The sequence below is a fragment of the Mirounga leonina genome, unplaced genomic scaffold (assembly GCF_011800145.1).
Source record: "Mirounga leonina isolate KUSES-001 unplaced genomic scaffold, KU_Mleo_1.0 Mir_200, whole genome shotgun sequence".
NCBI lineage: Eukaryota > Metazoa > Chordata > Mammalia > Carnivora > Phocidae > Mirounga > Mirounga leonina.
This window is the reverse complement of record NW_023270503.1, coordinates 21624188-21638358: the sequence shown is the minus strand read 5'-3', so window position 1 is coordinate 21638358 and position 14171 is coordinate 21624188. Positions and strand designations below refer to the sequence as shown.

Here is a 14171-nt window from a genome sequence, read left to right as displayed (position 1 = left end):
GACTAAGGTCTGGTTTTAGTTGGAGATCAAGTTGGGTTGCCCTGAACACCCCAAATTTAATCAGGTTCAAGAGGAAATGATTCTTACCAAATTCATAAGAACCCAATATAGAGGCAATGTGCTAATTGAATTTACTATGAGAAATACACATTTCTGCCTTGAGGGCCAAACAGTTGTCAGAGGGTCAATGTGTATTTTCTCTGTGAAAAGCCTTTTAGGGGCGCCAGATTTTATTACTCAGAAGATTACTTGGTAAGATTGGAATGGGATCAGAGCAATCAGGTTTTTTTAACTTTTTATTTTGGAAAACTTAAGACCTACATAAATGTAGAACAACAGTATAATTAGCCTCTATTAAAACTCACCACTAGTAAGATTCAGTGGCCAGTCTTAATATGTGTATGTGCATGTGTGTATGTATCCCCTGCCTATCATTTTCAAGCAAGTCTCAGACATACCATTTAATCTGTAAATATTTCAGCATGTATTTCTAAAAGTTAAAAAATTAAACAAGTTCATTAATGAAAATAAATGGGATGAACTTTTATTTGGCTAGAGTCCTCAACTGTAGTGTTGGTCTGGTAGCTTACTTTCCATTGTATGTCTCAAGGGGACCAGGTAATGAGTCTGCTGCTCTGGCATCCTCCCTTCTGCCTGGCATCACCTCCTGTTTTGTTAATACATTTTTCCTTCAAACAGATCACAGTATATTTACAGTTGACCCTGAAACAATGAGGGAGGTTAGGGGTGTCAGCCACCCCCCACCAACCCCCATTGAGCCAAATCCACCTATACTTGACTTCCCCAAAACTAATAGCCTACTGTTGACCACAAGCCTTACCTATAACATAGTCAATATGTATTTTGCATATGTATTACACACGCATGCTTACAATAGAGTAAGCTAGAGAAAAAGTTTTAAGAAAATCATAAGAGAGAACATATTTATAGTACTCGCTGTAGAAAATCCCTGTATAAGTGGACCCATGCAGTTCAAATTCATGTTCAAGGGTCAGCTGTATTTTTCAGTTTGAATTAAAACCCATTTCTTGCCTTCTCGAGGTTATAATAAACTAGTCCTATTTCAGCTTCGATATTTATCTTCTCTCCTTACACATGACACCTGCAGGCAGTCTGTCTGGTTTCTTCAATATATAGTTAGTGTCACAGAGGACAAACCACCCTATTTCCAAGGTCTGAGAAAACTGACTACATACAGGTTGTTAGCCACCTTCTGATTAAAGTTTCTAGAGATGTTACAACGGAACAATGTAGGGTGGGAGTTTAGAGCTTGCATCCATTCTGTGCTTTTAAAAATGCATTTTAGATGGGCTGTGTGAATATTTTTAAGCATTCTAAAGTGCATGAAACAAAAGGAAAACACTTGAGAATTCATTGTGTATATTTTCTGTGGGATGGGACTTCGTTCAGGGCCTGTTTTCACATGTGAGTTCAGACTGATTTTTAGTTGTTTATGAAAGAACCACAGGTGACTACTTTTAAAGAATTTTATGTTATAATTGTAATGCTTGTACATGGTTCAAAAAACAACAGTAGAAGTGTTAAGTGATCTCTTTCTCCCTTTTCCTGTCCCTCTGTTCTTCCTCTCCAGGAGCTACTGTTAACAGTTATTCCTTCTGGAGGGAGGTGGGTGGTGGGGGATGTAAGCATATATGTATAGACGGTTTTTTATATATGAAGTACACCATATGTTTTGAATCTTGCTGTTTTCACTCCGTATATTTAGAAACATTTGAGATCTAGGAGACCACCCTTTTAAGTTTTAACATGTAGTTTTTTAAAAATACATTTCAAGTAAACCAAAGCAGAGAAGTCAATGTGTTTTTCATTGTTATCAGATTTTTAAATTTCCTACTTTGAAAATGCAGTTTGAGAGTCATAGTTGATCTGTTTCTTCTCCTCAGCCCTCCCAAGTAGCTCAGTTGTCAGCAGATTTAAGAATGTTTAGGAACAGCGGCTTTGGGAAGTAGTTTGGCGTAAGTGGCCATGCCCTAACTTCTCAGTGTGGCTATTGCACTCCTAGATACATACCCTAGAGAAACTCTTACACACGTGTGTCAGGACGTGGATGTGGAAGTGTCATAACAGCATTGTTTGTAATAGGAAGAAAAGGAAAACAAAAAACTGGAAAGACCCCGCCTGTCCTTCAGCAGTCCACTGGAGAGATTCCGTGGCCTAATCCTACGGTGGAATTGCACAGAAGTTAGACTGAGCTACAGCTACATGTGTGAACACAGATGGATCTTGGTGGTTGGAAAAGCAAGTTGCAGAAGAATACATCCACTATGGTTCCATTTCTGTGAAGGTCAAAATCAAGCTGTTAAATCTATGGTAAATGGAAGAAAAGCAAGGAAATGATTAACATGAAATTCAGTGTTACCTCCTGCATCGGAGGGACGGACGGAGGGAGAGGAGACGGTGGAGGGCAAGGAACAGTCTTCGGAGGAACTGCTGCCGATGCTTTGTTGCTAAAGCTGGGTGGGCGGTTTCTTTTTTAAACTGTATGTTTATGTGCTTTTGTATGTATGGTATTTCTTAATAAAATTTAAATTAAAAAATGGGAAAAGGTCTTGGTGTAGGTAGTGACTAACATATATAAGCATACTGTTATTTAATGAAATTTACTTTCTTGTAGTGACAGGTGTAAAAGGTATGGTTTCCTGAGCACCAAATTTAGGGCCTTAATTGTAGTTATTTAGAAGCAGGGCCTAAGTGGATGTTTTCTTTGTGATCGCTTATTTTTATCTTTACGTACTTTCATTTGGGATTTGGGTGTCAGCCAGGGAGCTGCTGCTGCTGTTCTCTACGTGTCTTGCAAATTCACGCCCTTCCAGAAAGGGAACTGCTGGGTGAGAAGAGCAGTACTCCTGGCTGGCGGTCAGCACGTGCTTCTTCCCCTGTTCAAACTAGATTGTCAAATCAGAGGGACTGTTCCATTTTGGCCTGTAATACTTTTATGAGGGGCACCATGAAGCGTTAGATGTTCACTCTTTAAAAGGGCAGTGACTGGAAGTAGAAATGTATCTGCAGTTGCATAAAATTCACCTGTATCCGCAGTGCTGGTGTGCCAGGTGCTGTTGTGATAACCTCGGATAGATCAGTGAGCAAAGTAGGAACAACTTCTAGTGGAGTCTGTCAGGCCTGTGAGCTGTACAGGAAGAATTTCTGTTCTGAGGGATGGGGGCGCTGCTGTGTTACCAGTCCCCTCCTTGTAAATGAACGTTAGGTTGTGAACGACTAAGAATTCTCCAGATCATTCCATCTTTTTGTTTTAACCTACTACATGTGTTCTGGAACCTTTCAGGATAAGCATCCTAGTACCTGATTCGTTTCAACCACTTAAAAATCTTCAAATGGCATTAAGTTGGCGTAAAAGTCAGTGGAATTGTACCTTCCTCAGAAACTAGTTTCCACAATCTCTGCATGAAGTGTAAATTACAATGAAAATTACTCTTGAAGCTTCAGTTTTCATTAATCTTAAGCCTTAAGACCATTCACGTTATAGGAAGTAAGTTTTTACAATTTTTTCGTGCAAACTGTATTGGAATGGATATTGAATTTGCCCCAACGGTCTCATGATAAATTGCTGCCCTTGTTGAATTACTGTAATTAATCATGAGGCCACACTGTAGATTCTGTTATTATCATAGTGTAAGCTTTCCTCCCAACATTTTTTTCAAATTTATTCTACCATATTCACCAAAAAATCCCACCTAAAACCTCACTTCCCCCACAAAGGGTGATTTGGGGCCATTAACAGCCAATCCTGAGCTCCTGCCCAAATTTTCCTTATTCAAAACAAAATTGAGAATACCTCAGGGAACTGGCCCTTGGGGATTGGTCGCCTGTCATCTCCCCAGTCCTGTGGCACTGGAACGGCGCTACATGGAATTGGCTTGCAATAGGGGCTGTGCTGGCTCTTTAGACCTGTGATGTGGATGCTGAGCTTAGAATTTCAAGCAGAGGTGCTCCCACCCAAAGAGGTCCATGGCTACTAAGCAGGTTCAAGTCTCATGTACTCATCCCATTTTTTTTTTTAATTTAAAGATTTTATTTATATATTGGAGAGCGCTCACCAGCAGCTGGTGGCGGCAGTGGGGGGAGGGGTGGTGTGGTGGGTGGGGGCAGGGAGCTGAGGGGGAGGCACTAGCAGACGCAAGCCTTCATTTTGACTCTGAGATGACCTGAGCCGAAACCAAGAGTCGGATGCTCAATCAACTGAGCCACCCAGGCACCCTTCACATTTTTTTTTTTAAGATTTTATTTATTTGAGAGAGAGAGAATGAGACAGCATGAGAGGGAGGAGGGTCAGAGGGAGAAGCAGACTCCCTGCCGAGCAGGGACCCCGATGCGGGACTCGATCCCGGGACTCCAGGATCGACTGAGCCGAAGGCAGTCGCTTAACCAACTGAGCCACCCAGGCGCCCCCACCCTTCACATTTTTATGAGTGAAATGATACATCAAAGCTGAGATAGAATTTGCAGAGGCGTCATGGTGGCCCATTATGTGCTGGGGGAGACAAGACACTGCTTGGCAGAAGGAGCTCTGATGTTCTATAGCTCAGTTCCATGAATTTGAGTCCGGGAGTAATGGCTGGGAAGAGAAGTGACAGTGTGTGGGGTAAATTGGGTAAATGAGGTCAACCTACCGAGTGCTTCCGAAGTACTAGTTCTTAACTAGAAGTTTGGGTGAGTTGACCCAGAAGAATTCTAGGTAGTGTGATGGGAGGAGGCTAGCTTTGAGCTAGTTGTTGGTAAGGGTGCCGACTTAGTTTTTTTCATCTGATTAGCAGAGATGAGTGCTGTGGGCTGTGCCTTTGCTGTTGACAAGTAGTGTTAAAAATGGCCTCAAAGGTAACTCAAGTCATATCAAGGCATGCCAGTTTATAGGCAAGTTTAAAAGGGTAAATAGGAAATGATGGTGTGACGTGTTTTTATTTTTTTGAAGATCTTATTTTATTTTTTTGAAGATTTTATTTGACAGAGACAGCGAGAGAGGAAACACAAGCAGGGGGAGTGGGAGAGGGAGAAGAGGCTTCCCGCGGAGCAGGGAGCCCGACGCGGGGCTCGATCCCAGGACTCCGGGATCATGACCTGAGCCGAAGGCAGACGCTTAACGACTGAGCCACCCGGGCAACCCCATGAAGATTTTATTTTAGAGCATGAGGGGAGGGGCAGAGGGAGAAGAGAATCTTAAGCAGACTCCACGCTAAGCGGGGAGCCCGATGCAGGGCTCAATCCCAGGACCCTAACATCATGACCTGAGCTGAAACCAAGAGTTGGATGCTTAACTGACTGCACCACCCAGGTGCCCCTGTACAATTTTTAAAAATAGCTCTTCGTCAAAGCACTTTGAAATTTCTCCCTGCCCAGAGAAGTTTGAGATGAGGGAACAATTTTCCAAAGTACACACATGAAGTTAGCAAACCAGTACATGCATTCCGACGTGGTTATTTACAAAACAATGATCCCGGTGTTTCATTTCTGGGGTTTTCTAATAGGTCAGTTTAGCAGCATTGCTGTTGTAGCAGGGCTTCTCTGTCAGGGATGGTGTGTATTCTACCAATTCAGAGCTTCCGTTTTTCATTAGGATGAGTTCTATTTCCTGAAAGTCCCGTAGTCTTAGAATGTCTTTGTCCTTAATATGTAAAGGAAATTACAGGGTGGTTTATAGATAGCATGTGAAATTATTAAGATTAAAAAGTCTTAATGGCCAGCATCTTGGGTTCTTGCCTAAACTCAGGATATTTCTCTATTGGTTTCTCTGTCGTGGTAAACTAAGGTAGCAGTTGAGAAGCTTTTTTCTTTTTTTGGTCTCTGTTGTAGGTCCCTAAGGGGACGACTATAGTCCCAAACTGATACTGCTGAAGAAAGGGCTCTTTTTTTTTTTTTAAGTAATAATTATAGCGCTCATTTATTAAGAAATTATCATGTACCAGTAACTGTATATACATTATTTCAAATCCAGAAAAGGGCATTAAAAAAACCTAGAAAATACGATCATCCTGCCAGTCCTTTACAAAGAATATACTATTAGCCTTGACACCAATGAGAATTGTTAAAGGCATTTTGAAAGCTTTTAAAAAATAATAATAATGCCCAAAGAAATGAGATTTGTCTCCTGAAATTAGAGAGCTGTATTTTGAATCTGGAAAATCTATAAAAATGCAAAACAATTTCGTTTCATGAGATTACAAAGGCTGAACTGTTGTAAGCAAGTAAAGGTGGGTTAGTCTTTTCATTCCCAGAGACCATGCCACCTATTGTTAACCCAGGTTTGCAGAGGTGGAAGGGGCCATATGCATTGAACTGAGACTTCCATTTGGGCATTAGTGTGATTCAGACCATTTTAAAGGGTTTATGAATTTAGGTGTGCAAATCGGTAAAAGCACCAGATTGAAAATTACCTAGCTACCATGCTGTCCTGCAGCCCGACTTTCCCAGTGTCTCAAATTTGTTTTCGCATTAGAAATGCAAAAGCTAAGTGATTAGCTTCACAGAGCATTAATTTTGCCCACTTAGAACCCCGCTGCATTTAGACACTTTGCAAACCCCACCTTTCTGAGCAGTGTGTTTGGTAGTTTTCTGATCATCTTCACTCGCTCTGGTTCAATCCCCAGTTCACAGCAACTGACTTTTAGTAGATTCTGATAACTCAGCTCTCCTCTGTTCAGTTCAACTTCAATGAAGTCATTTTCTCTGGGACTCTGAATTCTGACTTTAAGCACCAGCTCTAGATCACCTGCAAATTCATTTGTAAAAGCAAATACTGGATTTAAAGCCTTTCAATTGACATCATCCATTCTCACAGCACAGGGCATCTCAAGAACCGCATGATAGGTAGACATGTGGTTTTTATTGGTGTATGGGCTTTTCTTGGGGTACTCTGGGATGTACGCCCCATTATACTCACCAAAAAGCTTGCGGTTAGAAGCCGGACTAGGATTGAAAAAATTAGTATTTAAATGTATCACCCTTGAGCAGTACATGGTGTTTGAACTTGTTTATTTGAAAAGCTTCAAGGAACTGTTGAGCTCTGGGGCTCCGTATCCTTGAGAAGCTGGTGTGTAGACGTGCAGGTGATTCTGTGTGATTCCTACTGCACCCCTCCCTGGGACTTTAAGGTGACAGGTAGGCCCTGAGAAACAGCATAATTGTACCATCCTTTGCGGGGGGGACAGTGGTATTAAGTGAGTTCTTCCCACTCACTGTCCTAAGGAGGAGGGGTATGGACTGAAGGTAGAAGAACCTGAGTGGTGTGTTTGGCTTTGCCACACGGCTACGGGGCTGAGTCCTCACCTACACAGGTGTCCTCAGGTTTGGCATCCCCTGGGTCAACTGGCAACTGTGTATTGGAGCCTTGTTTATATTCACCTGGTAAAGAATTGGAATGAGAAAGTGTAGGGGCACCTGGGTGGCTCAGTCGGTTAAGCATCTGCCTTTGGCTCAGGTCATGATCCCAGGGTCCTGGGATCAAGTCCCGCGTTGGGCTCCCTGCTCAGCTGGGAGTCTGCTTCTCCCTCTCCCTCTGCCTCCGCCCCACGGGTCGCTCTCTCTTTCTCTCTCAAATCTTAAAAGAAAAAGAGCATTGAGAAATGGCAGGCAGCACTTCGGCGTTTGGCTCTCTGCCAGATCTGCCAGTTAAACAGGGAAAATAATGCCCCCTCTTCACTTCCTGCTCCCTAGTTCCGCCTCCTCCTCAAAGGAAAAGCCAAGTCACGAAAAGGGCAGTAATTATGTTCAAACTCAAAGAGCCATTTTCCTTCATCACGGCCCAAATCATGAAAAGGAGCCGAAACGCTATTTTTAAGTGGTCTGTAATCTGGCGAAGAAATATTTATAATCTGTGTGCTTAACTCAAGTTTCTACTTAAATATTTTGGGCACTGTGCTTCGTGTCCCCAGTTCTCTAGCAGAGTCCCTTTATAAGGCATTTTCTCCACCAGAGGGAAGTGAAAGGAGAGTGAGCATTAGAGTGCTTTCCGGGGGCCAGGCCTTTCCCAGTCTCACAGGATCCGCCCTGCTCCCTGAGACCCTGCTCTGCACCAGGCTAAGCCCTGGCGACAGGATTCAAGCTGCCACCGCAAAAACCCAGAGTGGTTTCTGTCCTAGAACTGGCAAACTAGAGGAGAGAGATCCTGATCAAGTAGCCTCAAGTAAATGTGAAGTTACAATCGTGGGGCTGGCGAGGGCCAGAGACAACAATAGCATGAAAGCATGGAAAGGGGTCAAAGAAGGGCGCCCTGAAGGCTGGGCATTTGAGCTGACATCTGAAGGATGAGTAGGCTTAACTAGATCCAGAGGGAAAAGAGGCAGATGAGCTTCCCAGGGCTAGAAACAGCAAAGGAACCTGTGTGTGGATGGAGTGGAGGTTTTGAGGAAGGAAAGGCAATCCAACATGGCTGCAGGGCAGGGAGCATGGAGGGCCTTAATTGTAGTTCTTTAAATGAGATACACTCATTTCATAAAAATACATAAAACGCAATATCTAAGACAGGAAAAAAATGTAAAATATTTCCTTTTTATATATTGGTTGTATGTTGAAATGATAATCTTGATATATTGAGTGAAGTAAATATATTAAAATTATTTTCACCTTTTTTTTTTAAAGATTTTATTTATTTATTTGACAGAGAGAGAGAGACAGCGAGAGAGGGAACACAAGCAGGGAGAGTGGGAGAGGGAGAAGCAGGCCTCCTGCTGAGCAGGGAGCCCGATGTGGGGCTCGATCCCAGGACCCTGGGATCACGACCTGAGCCGAAGGCAGACGCTCAACGACTGAGCCACCCAGGTGCCCTTCACCTCTTTTTTTTTTTTTTAAAGATTTTATTTATTTGACAGAGCACAAGCAGACAGAGAGAGAGGGAGAAGCAGGTTCCCTGCTGAGCAAGGAGCCTGATGTGGGACTCGATCCCAGGACCCTGGGATCATGACCTGGGCCGAAGGCAGCCGCTTAACCGACTGAGCCACCCAGGCATCCCTTCACCTGTCTTTTTTAAATGTGGCTACAAGGAAATTTTTAAATATGTAGTTTACATTATTACTTTTTTTTCCATTGTATTTTTATTGGAAAGCACTGGCCCAGGTGAAAGGTTTTGGTTTTTATTCTAGAACAACACCAAGCCATTAGACAGTTCTCAGCCCAAGGCTGTCATAATCAGACTTGCATTCTGGGGGAAAACAAACAAACAAACCTCACTCTCCTCAAAAAAAAAAAAAAAAAAAAAAAAATCCTATAGGGTGTTGACATTCCCATTTTCAGACAAGAAAATTGAGGCTGAAAGATGAAGTAACTTGCTTGAACTTGCTCCATGAGTAAATGGCAGGACTGGGATGTGACCAGAGCCAGGTACATCAGTGGAGCCCGGAGCAAAAGGAAGGTGTGCAAAACAGCTTTCCCCAAAGCTGCACCCCTAACCCAGGGCAGAAGGGCGACCCCCCAGGTATCACAGCCTCCCAGCTGCACCCATCTGTACCTGGATTGGGGTGGGGGAGGGCTTCCTGCCTCTTCCCTGCCTATCACCCTCGGAACATGCCCTGCCTTGCCTGCCTCAACTCCAACTCTTGAGTCCCTGCCAGGGGCAGAAGGGGACAGGGGAACTCTGGTGGGGAAAGGGCGGTGGGCTGGGAGTGGGGGCGCGCAGACACGGGGTCAAGGCTCCCAGCTCCCAACCCCCCAGCACACGCTCCATCGGCCCGGCTGACTTCACTTACAAAATAGACTTCAAGATAAAATTATTTAAAATGGGGCGCCTGGGTGGCTCAGTGGGTTAAGCATCTGCCTTCTGCTCAGGTCATGAGCCCAGAGTCATGGGGATCAAGTCCCACATTGTGCTTCCTGCTCAGCAGGGAATCAGCTTCTCCCTCTCCCCCTGCTCCTCCCCCCTGCTCGTGCCCTCTCTCTCATAAATAAAATATTTTATTATTTTTTAAATATTTTCTTTATTTATTTGACAGAGACACAGCGAGAGAGGGAACACAAGCAGGGGGAGTGGGAGAGGGAGAAGCAGGCTTCCCGCTGAGCAGGGAGCCCCGATCCCAGGACCCTGGGACCATGACCTGAGCCGAAGAGAGACGCTTAATGACTGAGCCACCCAGGTGCCCCATAAATAAATCTTAAAAAAAAATTATTTAAAATGTGAAGCCAGCGACCACAGAGCATTTAACCCCATGTGTGGGACCCTTTCTGAATGAAGGGCTCTGCACAGCTGCTGTGATCACAGGCCCAAGAAGCCAGGCTTGCTTCTGGCTCAGAAAGTACTCTCGCCACACTGCGCAGTCCCTCCCCAGCCCCTCCCAAGGCAGCGGGACCTGCAGTCCCGACTTTGCCCTGTGCTCTGGGCCACGGAGTGAGCCCCTGTCCCCGGAAGCCCCTCAGAGCCCCCGGTACCCAACCTGAAATGATGCCTTCCGCACCCCCCCACCACTCACCGCACGCAGACAGAGCAGGGGACCCTCCCGCAGCCTGGCCTACCGCCTGCGGCGGGTAAGAGCATTTTCCTCTGCTGAACCCGGCGGATTAAGATCCTCTGAGTGCTGACCGGGTCTCGAGAGGTCAGAAAGCACGCCCTTTGAAGTCAGGCAGATTTGGGGTTGAAGTTTTCCTCTACCGCTGTAGCAGTGACTCCTCAGACAAGTTACTTAACCTCTCTGCGCTTCAGTTTTCTGATGTGGGAAATGGGATTAATAATCTCTACCTCGCAAGTCTGTAAGAAGCAAAGCAGTGAGCGCCTGAACCGCGGGCTGCTCCTGTTGATCACAGCTGCGGATTCTTGCTCCCCTACGGGACACTCGGTGCTCGCTCTGCTCCTGACCGCCGGTGGCCCAGCCGGGGAGGGCCCCTGGCCCCACCGGTGGCAGCATCCCCCCCCCAACACCTTCCTCAGGCCCTGCCCAAATCCTTGAGAACCACGTGGGAAACAGGTCTTCCAGACTCACCTGCCGGCTTCTCCCTCATGTCCTGTTGGGGTTCGGCCATGGGTCAGCTCTGTTGTCCGTCAGATCGGTACCCCTCTCGCATGGATGCACAAGCTCCCAACTACATAGGAAACACCTCCGGAAGCTCCGTGCACCTGGGTGCTGTGGAACAGCAATGTGGTCGGACTGCCACTGGCCCGGTGAGATGAGGCCGGGGGTGCCTATTGTATAGATGGGCAGAGTAAGACTCCCAGGGGGGCTGCAGGGTGTGCAGTGGATGATGCAAGGGAAGTTCGCCCAAGGCTCCTTCCTCCCTTCTCAGGCTGGGTCCAGCAGGTGACACCAGCCGCTAATAGGGCTTACCCAAGGGAACGCGCCCCCAGGAGGCTCAGCCACTGGCACCCAGCTAGACCTTTCCTCGGAAAAGGTTAGCAGCTCCTATATCAGGGAGAGGAAAAGCCAAACACTTAGGTTCTTGGGTCGAACAGGCTCTCCGTCCTCCCCAGTTCTCTCTCCCTTTTCTCCTAACCCCTTCCTCAGCAGCTGCGAGTGCCAAGGAGGCAGGAAGACCCCAGCCCATACCTGGGAGACTCTGCCTTGGCCACGATCCCAGATCCCTTGATTTCAAACCTAAGAATGCAGATGGCGGGAGGGGGCTGGAACAGGAGGTTTGGTGAAGAGTGCGTAAGGGGTGCTGAGGATAGGAGCCCACAGGTCCGGGGATGGCTCTCACATTTCATTTAACCCTCCAGTGACAGAACACAGGACAGATGGACAGGGCATCAGAAAGTGGAGGGGGCCAAGGAGGTCACAGCTCGCAGGTTCTCAAAGTTAACTGTGCATTGGAATCACCTGGAAAGCCCTAAAAACCGTGGGTGCCTGGGTCCCACATACTTGGTTTGGGGCGCCATCTGGGCCCTGGAATTTTGGAAAGGTCCCCATCTGATCTGAATGTGTGACCCAAGCTGAGAACCACTGATTTGATCAAACTGCATCAGGGGCAGAGCAGGGAACGGAGCGGAGACCCAAGGAAGGCAAATGCTCACCGATGGGCGTCTGGGTTGGCGGCCGCAGGCCTGGGGCCGGCTCTGGGGCCCCTGGTCGCCAGCCTGACGCTGCCTCCCCGGCGTGCGGCAGTGCCCTTCCTGCCAGGAATGGAGGAAGGTGGGCCTCCAGCAGAGGAGGAAGCGGTGGGACCCACCTGGCCTCAGCTCCTGAGAAGGAAATGCCCTTTGGCCAGTGGGGCCCCCAGGGTGTGGTCAGCCATAAAAAGAGCCAACCTGGCACCTCCTCACCTGAATGCGTGGGGCCTAGAGATGCAGCGGGCCGAGATGAAAAGGCTTGGGCAGAGGGCTGCGGCCGTTTCCACTCACTCACTGCTCTGCCCATTCATTCACTCACTCCCCATTCACGGGTTCATTCATTCGTGGAGTCCCTCAACGATACTCAAGTTTTCTTCTCATTTGGAGGTCTCTCTCCCTCTTTTTTTTCCTTTTAATTAATTTATTTTTAAAGATTTTACTTTTTTAAGTTATCTCTGCATCCAATGTGGGGCTCAAATCTACAACTTTGAGACTGAGAGTCCCACGCTCTACTGACTGAGCCAGCCAGCGCCCCCCTCTTATTTTTTAACTTTTTTCAAGCAAAGTACTACATGCTCTCATTTATTTTATTTTAAAGATTTTATTTTTATTTGTCGGATAGAAACAGAGAGCGCACAAGCAGGGGGAGGGGCAGAGGGAGAAGCAGACTCCCTGCCGAGCAAGGAGCCCAATGCGGGGCTCAATCCCAGGACCTCCGAATCATGACCTGAGCCGAAGGCAGACACTTAACGACTGAGCCACCCAGGCGCCCCTACATGCTCCAGTTTAAACTGTCTAACGGTGCTCAAAATCAGGGCCTGTTAGCTAGGAAGAAGGCAACGTGCTCGGTGTGGAGGCAGCCACACAGGCCTTGGCGGGGGTCTTTTTCATTCATTAGGCTGGGCACCTAGTGGGCCCTTTTTTTATGTATTAGCTTTTTTATGTGGAAGGGTAGCTTTTTAGTTTTACACGCTTTCAAACTGACATAAAAGTTGCGAGAAAGAATTTATATGCTTTGCCAATGGTTCACATTTTGCCACATTTGCTTTAATATTCTAAATAGTATAGACATGGGGCGCTTGGGTAGCTCAGTTGTTAAGCGTCTGCCTTCGGCTCAGGTCATGATCCCAGGGTCCTGGGATCGAGCCCCGCATCGGGCTCCCTGCTCAGCGGGAAGCCTGCTTCTCCCTCTCCCACTCCCCCTGCTTGTTTTCCTGCTCTCGCTATCTCTCTCTCTGTCAAATAAATAAATAAAATCTTTAAAAAAATAATAAATAGTATAGACATATATATGTGTATATATAATATACACACATATACACACACACACACATTTTTCCCCCTCAACCATTTGAGAGTAAGTTGTAGACCTCCTGTTCCTTTATCCCTAAAGACTTCAGGCTGTATTTTCTAATATCAAGAATATTCTCTTCCATATCAAGATACAAGCATTTCTGGGTGGGGCGCCTGGGTGGCTCAGTCGGTTAAGCATCTGACTCTTGGTTTCGGCTTAGGTCGTGATCTCAGGGTCATGAGATCAAGCCCCACGTTGGGCTTCGCGCTTAGTGGGGAGTTTGCTTGAGAGTCTCCCGCACCCTCTGCCCCTACTCCCTGCTCTCCCTCTCTCTCTTTAAAATAAAATAAATAAGGGCGCTTGGGTGGCTCAGTTGGTTAAGCAACTGCCTTCGGCTCAGGTCATGATCCTGGAGTCCCAGGATCGAGTTCCGCATCAGGCTCCCTGCTGAGCAGGGAGCCTGCTTCTCCCTCTGACCCTCCCCCCCTCTCATGTGCTCTCTCTCTCTCATTCTCTCTCTCAAATAAATAAATAAAATCTTAAAAAAATAAAATAAAATAAATAAAATATTAAAAAAAAACCATGGACATGGTTCTAAGTTAGAATTATGCAGAAATTTATATTCATAGAAGTGTCATCCAACATTTCTGCCCCTTCCATTTTGCTCTCATCTATTTCCTGTAGGAAACTAATCTCCTTAGTTTCTGAGCTATCCTTTCTAAGTTTCTTTTTGCAGAATTAACCAGATGGATGTCTATTTTCTTACTATTTCTATTTCTTTTTCTTTTTTAATTTTTTTTTTAGGATTTCATTTATTTATTTGACACAGAGAGAGACAGCGAGAGAGGGAACACAGCA

General features: G+C 46.1%; 1 protein-coding gene across 1 annotated transcript; it reads right to left on the bottom strand.

Moving 5' to 3' along the window:
- Window positions 1-5515: 5515 nt before the first annotated feature.
- ANKRD40CL (ANKRD40 C-terminal like) lies at window positions 5516-10998 on the bottom strand. Its single transcript, XM_035026834.1, has 3 exons — window positions 10959-10998; window positions 6579-6739; window positions 5516-5659 (listed from the first exon to the last, which is right to left on the bottom strand). The coding sequence occupies exons 1-3, from the start codon at window positions 10996-10998 to the stop codon at window positions 5516-5518; spliced, it is 345 nt and encodes a 114-aa protein (XP_034882725.1).
- Window positions 10999-14171: the final 3173 nt, after the last annotated feature.

What these genes read in the sequence shown, in the direction of transcription:
- ANKRD40CL (XM_035026834.1), bottom strand. Translation starts at nt 10,998, where the DNA reads ATGGCCGAACCCCAACAGGACATGAGGGAGAAGCCGGCAG. An exon ending in CATGAGGGAGAAGCCGGCAG is followed by an intron (nt 6,740 to 10,958) that starts GTGAGTCTGGAA and finishes TGGTGCTTAAAG; the next exon opens with TCAGAATTCAGAGTCCCAGA. An exon ending in CAAACACACTGCTCAGAAAG is followed by an intron (nt 5,660 to 6,578) that starts GTGGGGTTTGCA and finishes TTACATATTAAG; the next exon opens with GACAAAGACATTCTAAGACT.